Here is a 16,155-nt window from a genome sequence, read left to right as displayed (position 1 = left end):
CAGACTACTGTTCTTGAGTGTTATTTTCATAATTCGTTTTAGTCGAAAGTTAGCAACTTTTGAAGGAGTTGTTCTTTTAGCCAAGTCGGAAATAGGTTTTATTTTGTTTGTTTTTTCATCTTTAATGGAGAGAGAACATTGGCTTTTGGGTTGTTGCAGTCCGGACTGTAATTCCTTTTATTTAACTCCCAACCTCTTGGAGTCAGAAATTCTTTTTGCAAGTCAGTTATTTTAATCTTTTATTAATACTTAAAATATAAAAACAAAAACAATGTATCTTGTCAAACTCAAGAATATGTACAGAATTTCAAACAAAAGCTTTATTCGATCGACGGAGGTAGTTTGCTCTTATTCCATCAGCCATGACTAGATAAAAGTCCTAAATAATTTACAATTGTATTTTGAGTGTCACCCGCACTGAGGATTGAATCTTCAACCTCTAGAAGAGTGTAATTTTACAACTGAATTTTACCAAGTACTTTATCCAGCAGAATTTTTTTTTTTTTTTTTTTTTTTTAAATTTTGCACAAACATTAGTCCTAGTGAAAGTAAATTTTTGCCAGAACGAATTTTCCGGGATAACTCTGGTTGCCTCCCTAGGGGGCATTATATATAATAATAATACTTATTTTGCTTCGATGTATACAGTCTTCAAGGAAACCTGACGTTGCCCAGGATTGAATGAGAATCAACGAATGTTTCACGCTTTTATTTTCATCAAAATCAATGAAATTGACTATTTTTCAATTCATAGCTTGCTCTAGTCGAGGACACATTGTGATGCACCGGGAGAAAGCTTCACATGCTTCCCTGTAGTAACTTTGTCCACTATACATTGTAGTCTACATTTCACTCTAGAGAACCTATTGTTGATTTTCTAAAATTATTTTTATATAATGGCTTGAATTAAAATTTAAGATGCAAAAGTCAAGTATCATGGTTCAGCTGTGCTCTAAACAGAAACATTCATTTTGAATTATTAAAGAACCAACTGTTGATTTTATACACCGAGCAATCTTGCTTGTGTGCTAATAAAACTTATCAAATTGACTGGTGATGTTATGCTGTATAAGGATGTTAACTTTGATCAAAATTGGACTGTTCCTTCTTTAATTAGATTTGGATTTTTTCGATTATACAAAATCCTATATAAGAACACCTCAGACACAAAAAGTACATTCGGATGAAATTTTGAAAAAATTGGTACAGTCGTTTTAAAGACCATAGGGAACAAATTCACACACAAAGTGCCTTTTATGTATAAGTCCATCCATCCAGCACAGCCATAGCCTAGATTGAACTCGCTACATGAGTGGGTAGTGTAATTCAAATTTTATTTTTTTATTTATATATAAGTAGTGATCATTTTATTACTAATATATATATAATTTTTTTCGGGAGGCGGGGGTCCATATTTTGATTATGAAGGAAGACTTGTTTTATTGATATTAGTGATTAAAAAAAGGTAGGGGTTTGAATTTATTTATAAATATAATACACAGTGAGCCAAAAGTAGGAGGACAGGTTAGGGTTAGTTATAATAAAGAATTGCATTAATATAACTGATACATAAACTTGTTCAAAATGCTGTCCACCTACTTTTGGATTACCCTGTGTATATATGTGTGTGTATATATATATATATATCTGATATTCATAAATGACTTACCTGATAAAATTGTCTCTGAGGTGGGTATATTTGCCGACGACACCACGCTCTATAGCAGGCACGTGGAGAAAACCAATGAGCACATATCTAAGGTAATGGCCGAAACCCTAGAGGAAGATCTTTAGTCTGTAGTGGAATGGGGTCATAAATGGATGATAATGTTCAATGCTGCCAAGACAAAGCTAGTTTCCTTAATTACATAAAACCTTACAAACCACCAATAGCTATGGCTAGACATATTTTACCTGAGAGCACTTCGTTCAAGCTCCTTGGCTTAATGTTCACAGGAGACATGAGTTGGAATAGATACGTTGAGATCATTGCTAAGGCTGCTGCAAAGAAGGTGGGCTCTCTCTATCGTGCTAGAAAGTTACTTACACCTGAAAGTATCCTCTACCTCTACAAAGCTTCCATTCGCCTATGTATGGAGTACTGCTGTCACATTTGGGCTGGTGCATCTGCTACTAGTCTCTCACTCCTAGACAGGGTCCAAAAGAGAGTCGCCAACCTAAACTTCAGCCCCAGTCCCGCTGACGAAATGTTGCATCCCTCTGCCTGTTTTGCAAGTATTTTAATGGTGGATGCTCTGACAAACTACAAGCACTTGTACCCCCTCGACGAAAATACCCCTGACAAACCCGACAAGCAGTAAAATCCCATCCCTACACAGTTGAGATCCCGAGATGTAAGAAAGCCTTTTACGCTAATAACTTCTTCCCCAGAACGGCAGGACTTTGGAATTCTCTTCCGGTTTCCTGCTTCCCCAACTGTACTGACATGCAGAAGTTCAAGTGTAATGTGAACAGACATCTTGTTGCTAAACTCCCTACATAGTACCCCTGGAACTTAGGTCCCTGATAGTAGCCCTCTACATCAAAGTGTCAATATGACTTGTTTGGGGTGAAAATGTAATAAATATATATATATATATATATATATATATATAAACTCTGTTCATTCATTGAGCATTTTTTGATAAACACAGGAGTTTCAGTGGATTTATATCTAGCTAACCCAAACTATACAACCTATATATATTGTTTGTTTTTATTATTTATTACTACCTACTTATTACTCTATATATTTATGTGTGTGTTTATATATTAATATATATTATTCATAATTAATCGTTCCCATATTGTATATTAAATTCTGTACTAGGCCTGCATATTGATTGAATGCAATGAACGCTAACTCCAACTTAACATCGAACCAGCATTTGTCTTTTTATACTTGTGTAATCCTTAAAATAAATTACGTCTTCAAGGAACTTGTGCGCAAATACAAAATCATGTATCATATCTTTCTCATTTTATTTACACTGTAAATGCCATATATATATATATATATATATATATATATATATAGAGAGAGAGAGAGAGAGAAATATATTTTCTTATAATGTATACCAATCCTTATTTAGATCCTTACTTAAAAATCTCAATGTAATTACAGAGCAATATAGTGAATAAATGACAAAAAACTATATTCCAAAATTCATGATGTTGACCATCTTATAATTTATTCCTTTAATTTAGTTGACTTTTACAATTCTTGACAGTATCTGTTTCGTAGCGCAAACTCTATCACTTAATTGTTATATCAATCACTGACTCTATTATGTCCTTAACTCATCAGAAGAAATAGCAACAATAAATCCGTCAAAAGGAAATGAAGTGTGATTTGACATGATTAAAATCGGAAAATTGGAAGAGAAGCTGCTAATACCTTTAATATGTTTCCATTACGCCATTTTGAATTTTATCAAACCAATACATACATATATACACACACAAAACTCTGAGTATGTTTGTGTGAGTCCTTATTCCTATGTAAAATTAACTGGGGAATCTCTAAGTACACCTCTAAGGGGGACTATTCAGCAGATTTTGTCAGGATGGGGGGGGGCATAATTTGAAAAAAGAAAAAAAAAGCAATGTAATTTGAATGTGTTGATGTTTTTTTTAATGCATGTTGTTTTCTATTTGTGAGATTTGAAACGGTGATCACAGTTACTACAATACGTTAAGATAATCTTTGTCCTAATAAAAGGACTAATACTATCAACGATATAATCTCTACATCGATAAAATTGTGTGACCACTTCTTGTGTCTTTGTATGTGTTTCTCGCCTCTGTGTGATTTGAGTATTATTATTATTATTTCTTTTTATTTAATTCTCTTATTTATTGAAATCAAAAACGCAATAACATAAAATACTAGAAATAATTTTTTTTTTTTAATTTTAAAAAAAAAAAAATTAAATGGCAAAATAAAATCCACCATAATGCATTTCTGTTTCTTGATACACAATAGATAGAATGAAAAAGAATTATTTTGTGATCCTTTGAAAATTTGAAGCATTTCAACCTGTTTAATTGTTATTTATGATTTTTTACTTTTTAGTGAATTTTCATTTAATTAAAAGATTGTAAATTTAATAAGCTATTTACATCCAATTTTTAAAAATAAAGATTAAAGCATTACCTTCACAAGATGACTTCATAACTTGATGGCTAAAACAATAGTGTAACATAATTGAATTTAACATTCAAAATCCAACTTAAGAAAATATAATTTGATAAGGAAAAAATAAAAAAGGCGGAACATAAAATAAAAACAGCAGCAAAATTTTTTTTAAGGCGAAACTAAAATGAAAGTTTTAAAAAATATATCCAGACAAAGCCGGGTAGGTACAAGTCGTTTTAATTAATTATTATCAACTTTTTCTTTCTTTAAATTTTATTTATGTTTATTTCTTTCTTTTTTTTTTTTTTTTTTTTTTTTTTTTTCGCTTTCTCATTGTTTTGGCACGTCATTATCACTCATCATCATCATCGTCACCCATCATCATCACCAACATAATAATATCTTGTTATTATCATTATTCTGGTATTAATTTCTTCATTTGTTTTTTAATATACCATTGTGTCCGATTTCCACTGATCCTCCTTCTTCTTCCGATACTCTTGTCAGATTGCAGATATGTGTGGTGAGTAAAGCTCTCTCAATTTTCAATTCCTCCATCATGGAATGAACTAATAACACACTTTCTTCTTCCTCATCTTCGTCTTTGCTGCTAATAATTCCAATTTCTTTGTCAAGCACATTGCTGTATCCATCCGCATCCAGGCCTTAAATGATTCTCTCCTTTTGTGTAGTATTTTCTTCATCTTCTCCCAGATCTCTGCTCATAGATACCCTCCCTCCATCCATTTGTTGTGGCATTATACACATAGAAGGCTAGTTTGAACAGTTGCAGACAGCAGAGAGTGGTGTGTGTGTGTGTGTGGATTTTGATTTAGTGTCTTGTTTTAGTTCTTTGTCTGTAACATCTAAAGTTTGTCTCATATTTATATTTTTATTTGAAGAAAATGTTTAACATTTTATTTAAGTTCTGATTGATTTATAACAAGCAGATGCGAGTCGTCGAAAGTTAGCAACTTTTGAAAGAATTGTTTTTTTTTTGTTTTTGTTTTTTAAATTTAAAACCAAGTCGGGAGTAGTTTTTATTTTAGCTGTTTTTTCATCTCTAATGGAGAGAGCCGGCATTGGCTTTTGGATTGTTGCAGTCCCGAGTATAATTCTTTTTATTTAACTCCCAATCTATTGAAGTCAGAAATTCTTTTTGCAAGAATCATAGTTTTTAAAACTTTGTTGGGCATTAGATTTTTTTCAACAGATTCTTCCTTAAGGAAATTGAAGGCAAGAGTCAGTAATTTTTTTTTTTTTTTTTACCAAAAGTGGAATTTGGCTATTTTCAACCGACTGCCAACCAATTACAAAAGAGGATGACTTAAGTCTTCCAGGAATTGTGTTATAGTTTTCATTATTGATCGCAGAACTTGTTCGAAGCATATCTCGTCTTGTTGTTATTGTCTGTTCATTAAGAATTGTCTTTTATAGAATACTAGCAGGGGAGGGGGGGGGTCCCGGCGTTGCCCGGGTGTTTGGAAGTGTGTGTGTGTGTGTGTGGTTTTTGGTAAATCAAAACACCCGGGTGTTTGTGTTGGGGGGGGGGGGTAAAATAAAATAAAAAGTTTTGGTAGGTAAGTATGAAGGATCGAACCCGACCCTTGAGTCGAAGTTGGAAATTAAAGTGTGAAAAAAAAAAAAAAAAAACGTGCAACGTTAACCACTGGGCCACAACGAAATAGTAACGGAAACATGTTTGAATTTATTTAAGTATTAAAACTTGACAGGTGCCCGTACTTAATGAGGTCAACTTTGACTGCGGGGCAGGATTTTTTTTTCCCCCCCCCAAGATGCTGTGGGGAAAACCAGCTCCTCATAAAAAGGGGATTGTCCAAATTGAATAGCAATTGTCTGATATAAGGAGAAACTCCACATTGATCACAGCTGATTGCATTCGGACATTTCCGGAAAAATGCCACCAGAATTAGTTTCGCTTTTATTATACAAAAAAGCTTAATGCACATGCGGCGATCGAAAAATGTTGAATATTTATCTTTTCAAAGTCGAGCAAATTAAATAGACAGGCGACCCTCGTTGTTATCATTTAGACGTGATATAAAAAGTTTTCAGAAGTTAGTCGACCAATCGCTTCTCAGGAAAAAGCCTTTCTCGGACATATACAAAAGGCGAACATACATACACACACACATTTTCGCTTATATATATATATATATATATATAGATATATAGATAGATGACAAGTTTAATTTGTCTTTCGTTTTTTATCGTAAAACCTGATTGCTGGAATTGAATTCTTTCACATTTTGATTTTTATGAATCTCAAAATACTTTCAAATTTATGAGGGTCAACAAATCTCTAAGCTGTCACAGAATGATGGCTTTATAAGTTCTTTTGTTTCATTCTTAAAGCTATGCTATTATTCATAAATTATTATTTACTAGTGATGGGGGAGGGGCTCGTTGGTTCATAAAATATGCTTAAATATATTTTGATTCATGCAGATTTATTATTATGATTATTACACAGCCAATTCTCTATTGTGTATGTGTGTATATATATATATATATATATATATATATATATACAGTGATGATCATATTTATTGGCACGGTAAAATAAAAGTTAAATTTTGTCTAATAAATTCTAAAAAAGGGATTAAATTAAAGAAAATAACAAAGTATATTATGTATTTTTAACTGGCCTTTCCGATGCAGCAATCGGATTTTAGAAAAAATAAATAACAAAGGAACAACAAACATAATTGCAAAAAACCCTTGTTCAAAATTATTGGCACGGCTTTGTTTTTCTTTTAGTATCAGTATAATATCAATCAATTTCCGGTTTACGTGCTTTCTGAACTTTTTTATAGCCATATTATGCTTGTTTAACGCTAATTCAGTGAATAATTTTTTTCAGATAATTTTTAGATAGCGATTTATTTAAACTATTATAAGTGACTAAATTATAATTTTCAATCGCCATGGTTAAAACTAAGGAACACAGCGAAGACGTCAGGAAGCTTGTTGTAGCATGCCATACCAATGGGGAGGGCTATGATAAGATTTCAAAGAAGCTAAACCTTCCCAAATCCACTGTTAGAGCCATAATAAACAAGTTCAAATCGCAAGGCCACGTTATGAGTTTAGAGGGTAGAGGGAGAAAAAGGATTCTTTCCCCAAGAGATGAACGGAAAATTGTTCGACAAGTAAAACAAAACCCAAGGATCTCTGTTGGGGAGATTGTTGATGAACAGAGCACCTCTGGAGTGAATGTATCTCGACATACAGTTGGTAGAGTTTTGAAGAGAGCTGGTTTAAAAGCATGTCGTCCGAGAAAGACTCCCTTATTGAAGCCTATGCACCTGAAAGCAAGGCTAGCCTTTGCAAAACGTCATATTGATAAAGATGTTGCATTCTGGAAACGTGTTCTATGGACTGACGAAACGAAAATAGAGTTATTTGGCCATAATAAAGTGTCTTATATTTACAGAAAATCTGGCGAAGCTTTCCTGCCTAAGAACACCATACCCACAGTGAAGCACGGTGGAGGCAGTTTGATGTTTTGGGGATCCTTTGCTGCCTCTGGACCAGGGCGACTTGTTAAGGTCACAGGTAGCATAAAAAAGGAAGATTATGTTAAAATATTGGATGAAAACCTGAAAGACTCTGCTAAAGAGCTCTCACTTGGTCGTCGTTGGTGGTTCATGCAAGATAATGACCCAAAGCATTCGGCTAAACTGACTAAGAAATGGCTTGAGGACAATCATATTAATGTTTTGGAGTGGCCATCACAAAGCCCAGACCTTAATCCAATTGAAAATTTATGGAGAACATTAAAATTGAGGGTAATGCAAAGGAAGCCTAAGAATCTTATTCAATTGGAGGATTATTGTCAGGAAGAGTGGGCTAAAATTACTACTGAAGAGTGCAACAACTTGGTTGTAAACTATGAAAAGCGACTGAGGAAGGTAATCAAGGCCAAAGGCTATACAATTGATTATTAAATAAATCGTGCCAATAATTTTGAACAAGGGTTTTTTGCAATTATGTTTGTTGTTCCTTTGTTATTTATTTTTTCTAAAATCCGATTGCTGCATCGGAAAGGCCAGTTAAAAATACATAATATACTTTGTTATTTTCTTTAATTTAATCCCTTTTTTAGAATTTATTAGACAAAATTTAACTTTTATTTTACCGTGCCAATAAATATGATCATCACTGTATATATATATATATATATATATATATATATATATATATATATATAGTATTGGTTTCAAAAGTTTAAAAAAAAATGACTTGGGTGCCATGACATTTAGCGCTTCAGCCACATTCCTTCATTTAGCACTCCAACTGTGTTCCCTACCGTTTGAGCTAACCCGACAGATAACAAAGATTTAAAATTAAACCACTTCTAGATATGGTTGCGTTTGCGCATGCACAAAACTAATAGAAATATGTTGACACGTTGAAATGAACATTTTGCATTTCATCTTGCCAACATATTTCATCCATCCAAACAAAGATTTTACTTGTTATAAGCCATCCTTGGTGTATAATTATCATTTCCTGTTAGTTTCAGTGTTATGTGACCAGTAGTTTAAGAGTTTATCTGTTAAATATTATCACACACATACATACATACATACATCTACTGTTTTATTTATATAGATTTTATTTGTGCTATTATTCATAAATGTATTGTCAGCCAGAGATTGTGTTAAAAAAATACTTATTAAGTATTTTTTACATCATTAGGATGTAAAAAAAAAATGTATAACCATTATTTTCAAGTAGCCTTTAAACCTTGATAACTGGTACCCCATTCATAAAAAAGTGACCCCTTAGGTCACTACCATTATTTTTTTTGCTTTGATTTCATCCAAAAATTCTTAAAATTAGATATATTGCTTAAATTCTTTTTACATATCAAAAACAAATAAGTCTTTCATTTCTATATTATCCGTATAATTAATATGGAAATAAAGGGTTGTATTATTTTGCTGTCTAATTTGCATATGTGTTTACGGTGTGTATGAGGAAATTCTGTAAATTCATAAACTGTGATACATTTGTTATAAATTCTCCTGGTATAACTAAAAATAATCAGCCTCTTTAATTTGTCTAATCTATATCTGTATAAAAGTGAGAGTGTGTGTGAGGACACTTCTCAACCTATATACTCAACAAATTATTAATCTACAAACTTGAAATTTGGTATATAGGGTATTCAGACATGTGTAAAACTTTTAATCGGTTTTCATCCAGAAAAAGGCGTTGCTAAAATTGAAAAATTGGTACGTGGGGGTCATCGGATTTTTATCTGTTTGTCAACTGTTTCACGAATGCGAATGTGCAGTCATGAAACATGACAGCTTCATTATATTAAGAATAAGTAGGTTTGAAAGCACTTTCTAAAGATTGTGTCAAGCTTGTCTAATGGTTATCGTACTTGACTCACCGTCTTTAGGTTTTGGTTTCACGCCTATGGAATTGTCTTCCGTTTTCCTGCTTTCCAGCTGATTACAATATGGTTGTTTTCAAGTCTAACGTAAACAAGTTTTTGATGAGCCATTCCATATAAGTTAACAAATTTACCAAATTTCTATCACTAATGATTACTATATTGTCCAATTTCTACTGTACACTCTTTAACCCTTATCCTCGAGTGGTCTCAAGGCCTTGATAAGTGGTGATGCGTAAAAAAAAAAAAACAAACATTTTTATAAAAAGATTTTTTATTTGTGCTTAATATTAATACATCAAACTAACATGTCTACGCTAATATGTGGATATAATAAAAGATGGCCAAGCATTTGTAGAAATCTAGTGTCCAAGACCATTTTGACCGAACTGGCCACATGCCAACAGAACTGGTCTGGGTAAATCGGAGCAGTGGACAAATGATTTTGTCATCTCAATCGTCAAATCGAAAAGCTGGAAAAGAGAAATTGATAGACCTGTTTTCAACTTGACAGACCGACAAAGAGAAAGTGGATTTCTGAGTTGTTATTTATGTTGAATTATTTTTAAAAAAATAAGCTAAGATGTATATACATAATGAACTCTCATTGAATTCCAACATGTGATGTTCAGGCAACTAAGTTGTCCAAAATCCACACAGCTAATTCGTTTATAGTGGTATTGGCATTGGGTAGGGCCATGCAGTTTTTTGGAACCACTGCTAACTTCAGTTGGTGTAATTGATTGCCACAAAACTGAGCAGACAGCAGACCTCAGGTTTTTACATCAGTTTTCCTTCTTCTATATGCATATCTTAACAAAGACAGGGGGTGCATCTCTCTTAGTGGTTTTAATGCATCCCCAGATACAAACCTGAAGATTTTTATGCCCTATGATTTTACATAGCATTTAGTATACCCAAATGGTCATCCATCTGGTATTGGCCAGACTCATTGTTGCTTAACTTTGTTGATATAACGAGAACCAGTGTGTCAATTTAATTTATTTTGCAATATTTGCTATTTGAAATACTTGCAACACAAAACAAAGGCTCATTCATTTATATAAATATTAATTTTAGTACTTTCGATACAAATTTATTTATCTTAAATGTGACTGTGAAGAAAGGAAAAGAAAGAAGAAATCAGAAAATTAAGTTGGTTCTTCTAAAGAAACATTTGAATAGAAAATAAAACAATTTTATCAAACAGAACTATTATATTGAAATCCAAACAATAATTGAATTTAAAAAAACAATAATAACAGTTAATTAATAAAATGTCCTTTTTCAAAAGCAATATGCAAATTAGTTAACCTTGCAACTGGTATTGCTTATATACTTAATTGCTATATACAAAAGATGGTGTGTCTATTAAGTTGAATTAACTTGATGGTTTGATTTCATTATTCGGGCAAGAAATAATCCCAAGTTTTGCATCCATTCCTTAAAATATTCACGCACAAATAAAAAATACTTTGTTGGGATAAAAACATCCAAATGGAATTTCTTTACAAAGAGTTAGTGTCTGGACTTGCTTTTGTATGTGCTTGCATGTGTGTATGTGTGTGCGTCCCAGACTATCGATATTTCTGCAGACCAAAACTTCCTTCTCGCTTGTCGTATCTCCTCTGACTTGCTGCCAATCGTTCTTTCCAATCCCCAAAAAGCATCTTTCCTAATTGTAACTTGTGTCCTCTTTGCGCTGTCCACACTCGCGCTTCTAACTCGGCAGTCAAAGTGTTTCGAAACACCTTTTCCCTCAAACGCAATGTCTATAATTTTTGCAAAGATTAACATTTGGGTTTATTAATTCTTTGTTTTTTTTTTTTTGGGGGGGGGGGGTTATTTGTGGCCTTTTCTTGATCGTTTGCAATGGTGTTACTCTCACTTGTAAAATTTCCAAAAAAATCCCCGTTGTTTTATGCATGCACTGAGAACACTCTGAACTAGTGGTCCTGTGCCAGATTTTATAAAAATCGCTTCAGACATGGTATGAAGCCACTTGATGTAAGGAGCTAAAAAAAATCACTCCAGTTAAGGTTAAAAACCAGACAACAAGTGTTAGATGGATTAGACAGCAATTCTTCCCCCCTTTGACAAGGATATCATTCATGGAATGTGAGGACTAAAGGACAAAATAATGGAAGCAAAAGTTACAAGGTTGCCGAAAGATACTCTGTGTTTTAGTTAGAGAAATCATCTTTTTCAAACAGGTTGGACATACAAGTCACAGAATACATGTCCCATTAGGTGAAGTGATTAGACTTGTGGGCATAAAATTGGCTCAACCTCTTATGTATTGCTGCAACCAACTGTCCAAAAATGTGTTTTCCAGTCTATATGAGTGTTAACATCTACTTTTGTCACTGATCCACAATATATACACAGTAAAACACAACACAGCTGATCTATGAAATAATATTTTGTTTTTATTTCACACCGACAATCAGCTTTGGATTTCAAGTTATTACTGAAGAAATGTGAGGTGGATGTAGATGTTGCCGTTAAAGAAATGTGTCTTGCTCTCTCGCTCTCTCTCTCTGACTGACTGCCCCGCTTTCTGTTTGTGACGATTTATATAAACATTCTTTTCCCCTGGAATGTTTAATATTTTCCATTATCTATTGTCTCAAATCCTTTCACTGATATTCTCTCACATAATTCTGGGTCAAATTATGTGTTCCAATCGACAATGGTGGAAAGTCAAGTTTCATGTGAAGAATGCATCTGCGTGGAAGCCATTGAATGCTTCTCTTCCCAGGGTCGCCTGCCAATCCAACACCCTTTACTATTGAATGTTTAAAAAGGTCACAGTCAGAGAAAAATGCAAGAAAAATTTGGTATATATATTAAAAATGGGTTTGTTTGTTTGGTTTTTTTTTGTTATATATTAATAATTTATATCATTAATAAATATTAAATGAAGAATCATTTTGAGTGAAAATTCAAGGTTCATTTTTAGATAAACATGGCATCAAGTCAAATTTGGTGGCCATTTTATTTCACATAACATTAACTCATTTCAAGCATATTTTTCTCAATTTTACATGCATAATACTAAATGGATTTTAAATGGAAATGATTCCTCATTTATTGATATATGACAAAAGCATTAATAAAATATAATAAAACCATTTGTATACAGAATTCTTTTTTAGTGTTTTTCTCTGACCATGAAGTTTAAACATTGTTATTTTTTTATATTTGAATTATTCAGTTTGGATGAACCTACTTAGTTGAGCAAAGTTCTCAGTTTCATAGGTTTTGTTTTGTGAATCAATTTGGATGTGGATTTAATCAGCATCAATCTCTGCAAATCTCGGGATTCCACTTTCTATGTGTGATCGTTCAATTCACCAGAGAAAGAAAAAAGAAATATAACCTCTTTCAGGTTGACCACAAACATATGACAAGTTTTTCTTAACGATAAGTGTCTCTTTACTTTTGTTGTGTGTGTGGTCATCTACAAGCAACTGCTTCGACATATCACAACCATTCAGTGTGGTCAGACATGGCAAGTGTTTCAGGTAGAGATTCAAAACCCGACCGCTTGAGCACCAGTCAGAGATCTTATCCATTGCTATCTCCTTTACGACAAAAGTAAGAGAAAAGATATGTGTTTATACTTGTTTACATTACTAACTACCGAGAGATATCAATTCTTTTGTGAAGAGCAATGCTTTCCACTAAAGTAGCAATCCTTATTTTCTTTACTAAAGAGCTCGACCTACAAGTAAGTAGAAAATGTGGTCATCTACAGACACCTGTTTTGCTAGTGTGGCTAAACATGAATGTTTCATACTGAGATTCGAAGCCTAACCGCTTGGACAGTAGTCAAAGACCTTGTCCATACACTATTGTGTTCGTCATTCTTTAAAGTTGACGTTATATCAGACAATTTTTTTTTTTTTTATTTAAATATGGCCAAATCATCTGAAGAAAACCATGATGAAAATGGGCTCTAAATCTGACAAACAAGACGAAATGGTTTGACTAATTTATTGACTCTGGGATTTTTCAGTTGTGAATCAGTGTGTTTTTATTATCACACTTTTTTAAATTGTTACTTGTGTCTGAGATGTCTCAAAATCTTAATTATTTTGATTGGTATTTAGGCATATGCTCTTGTATCTGTGTGTGTATATGTGTAAATGATTTTAGACTCCATTGTTTTTTTTTGGGGAGGGGGGAGTATTTGTTTGATTTGTTTTTTTTATTTTTGTTTATTTTTTTTTTCATCTTCATCTTTTCATTAGTTGTGGTTTAATTTGTGTTTCTGAATTTTTGAGATGAGGATTGATAATTTGAATTATTTCGATTATTCGGATTATTGTTTTCATCTCCATTGTTATTTGCACAACATTTCGGCCAACCTTCTACGGGTGTATCTTATCAAACTCGGGCATCTTTCTGTTGAACTTGAAAGTCTACATGGAATTTTGCTAACAAGTAGATAAGTTGTAGGATTGTACATCTTCAAAACAAAACAAGAACACGTTTAAGGCTCCAACAATTCATACTAAAATTATTTATTTTTAAATTTTTTTCCTTTGAAAGTTGTAACGCTGGGCATGGGGTAGCCGAACCAGCTGCCAACATTGCCCTATTTTTTATTGAAACAACCGAGAGCTCTTTTTAGTATCCTTGTTGTTCCCTTAAGTGTAATAGTCCGGATCTCTTTTGCACTTGGTTCACCAGGAATATTAATTAGCTAGGACTTCAGGTTCTTCTTCATAAGTCCTGTGGCACCTATAATAACTGGTATGATTGATATTTTCGTTACTAAAGAGCTCGTAGATAATGTAGATGACCACATTTTCTACTTAATTGTTTTTTTTTTTTTGTTTTTTTTTTTTCCATTTTTCTTCCTTTGAAGATTGTAATGCTGGGTATGGGGCAGCCAAACCAGCTGCCAACATTGCCCCACTTTTTATTGAAACCGATCGAGAGCTCTTTTTAGTATCCTCGTTGTTTCCTTAAGTGCAATCGTCTGGATCTCTTTGTCTGTATGGACTCATACGTAACGGATAAAGTACTAGATAAAATTCAGCTTAGACAGTCTTCTAGAGGTTGAAGGTTCGTTTCTCAGAATACAATCCCAAATTAAGATTTCTACCCAGTCATCATGGCTGCTGGAATGAGAACATGCTATCCCAGTGCATTAAATAAAGTGTTCCAGTTGAAATTCTGTGCAGTTTTCTATGTGTGACAGATTTCAGAGTTTGACAAGATACACTTGAAGATTTTACATTGACGTTGTGATGATAAGAACAATAGTTTGAATAATCCAAATGTATTAATTCACTTAAATATTCGTTTTTTTTTTTTTGTTTTTTTTACTAATTTCGATTAAAAATGATTTCAACCCATTTTCTGCTTGTGTTCATTTTAGGCCACAAATGAAATTTCAGTTATTCTGCATATTTCTCAAGGCATTTCATTGTTGCCTTAGTTCTTCCGTTTTGTAGACGGTGATAGCTGATTTGGTGTCCCCGACAAAACATGTTCCAACAGCTATTTTAACTGAAGAAATTTATTACATATTTAACCATGACTTGAATCATGATGTAGATGATTAAAACATATTTATTAATTTTGTTTAGTTTAAAGGGTAATAATACTATGATTTTAAGATTTTTCACTATAAAAATATTTCATTATGAAGTTTAATCATTAAACTACCACTGAGAATTTTTGCATTTCATAAACTTACCCTTGGTTATTATCCATAATGCTTGAAAAAATGTTTGACAACAAATGAAATCCTCCACTCTCTGAGACAGATGGCGGCATACTGAATGTAAGCAAATGGATAGTTGCAATCTGGAGGTATCAAATACTGAACTAATACGTACAAGGTGTGTTTGAATTAATTCCCACTTTATTTATGCCGTTATATTTATTTATTTACGACTGAGCAAATTAGTTCAACCGGGCCATAAAGGGTTAAATACAGAGACATTCTTAGATGAAGTAGTAGTAGTATTATAAGTAGTAATTTTTTTGGTGTAAGAATGATACTTTTATTATAAAAAAATGTTTACTTACTTTTAATTATGATTATTATTATGTTTTTTAGCATTTGTATTATTAATATTATAATTAATAAAATAATAACTTATGTATTATAATGCATAATAAGTACGAATCCAATACATCGTATTGCCAAAGAATTTTTAATAATACTAACCGTAAATGAAAATGTGTTTTGGAACATTGTTTTATGTGACACATTCTTAAAAGTGATTGAACATTATTTTATAAAAAAAGTATATTTCTTACTCCAAAAAATTTACTACTACTACTAATAATAATAATAATATTAGTAGTATTATTATTATTCATCTAAGAATCTCTTCATAATTAAATATGTAATAAATTCCTTCAGTTAAAATATCTGCTGGAATATGTTTTGTCTGGGACACCAATCAACTATCACCGTCTAGAAAACGGTAAAACTAAGACAACAATGAAATGCTTCCAGAAATATACCAGATAACCAAAATTTCTATATGGATTTTTTTTTTTATTTGCTTATATTTTGTTTGTTTTTGTTCCGCTAAACAAAATTGAATTTTAATCAAAA

The 16,155-nt window shown here is 32.5% G+C and overlaps 1 protein-coding gene across 2 annotated transcripts in view; it reads left to right on the top strand.

Moving 5' to 3' along the window:
• The window catches only part of LOC145248807 (uncharacterized), a 179,988-nt gene that overhangs the window by 156,433 nt on the left and 7,400 nt on the right, over window positions 1-16,155 (top strand). The window contains exon 11 of one of the 2 annotated variants that reach the window (XM_080110459.1): window positions 4,646-4,661. The exons of the other annotated variant lie outside the window; for it this stretch is intronic. Coding sequence (XP_079966585.1) covers window positions 4,646-4,661 — 16 coding nt within the window. The remainder of the gene's footprint in view (window positions 1-4,645; window positions 4,662-16,155) is intronic. 2 annotated transcript variants of the gene reach the window in all.

This window comes from Euprymna scolopes, chromosome 27 (genome assembly GCF_053919585.1).
Source record: "Euprymna scolopes isolate OS-2025 chromosome 27, ASM5391958v1, whole genome shotgun sequence".
NCBI lineage: Eukaryota > Metazoa > Mollusca > Cephalopoda > Sepiida > Sepiolidae > Euprymna > Euprymna scolopes.
Note: the sequence above shows the minus strand (reverse complement) of the source record. Positions and strands in the feature narration are given on the sequence as shown.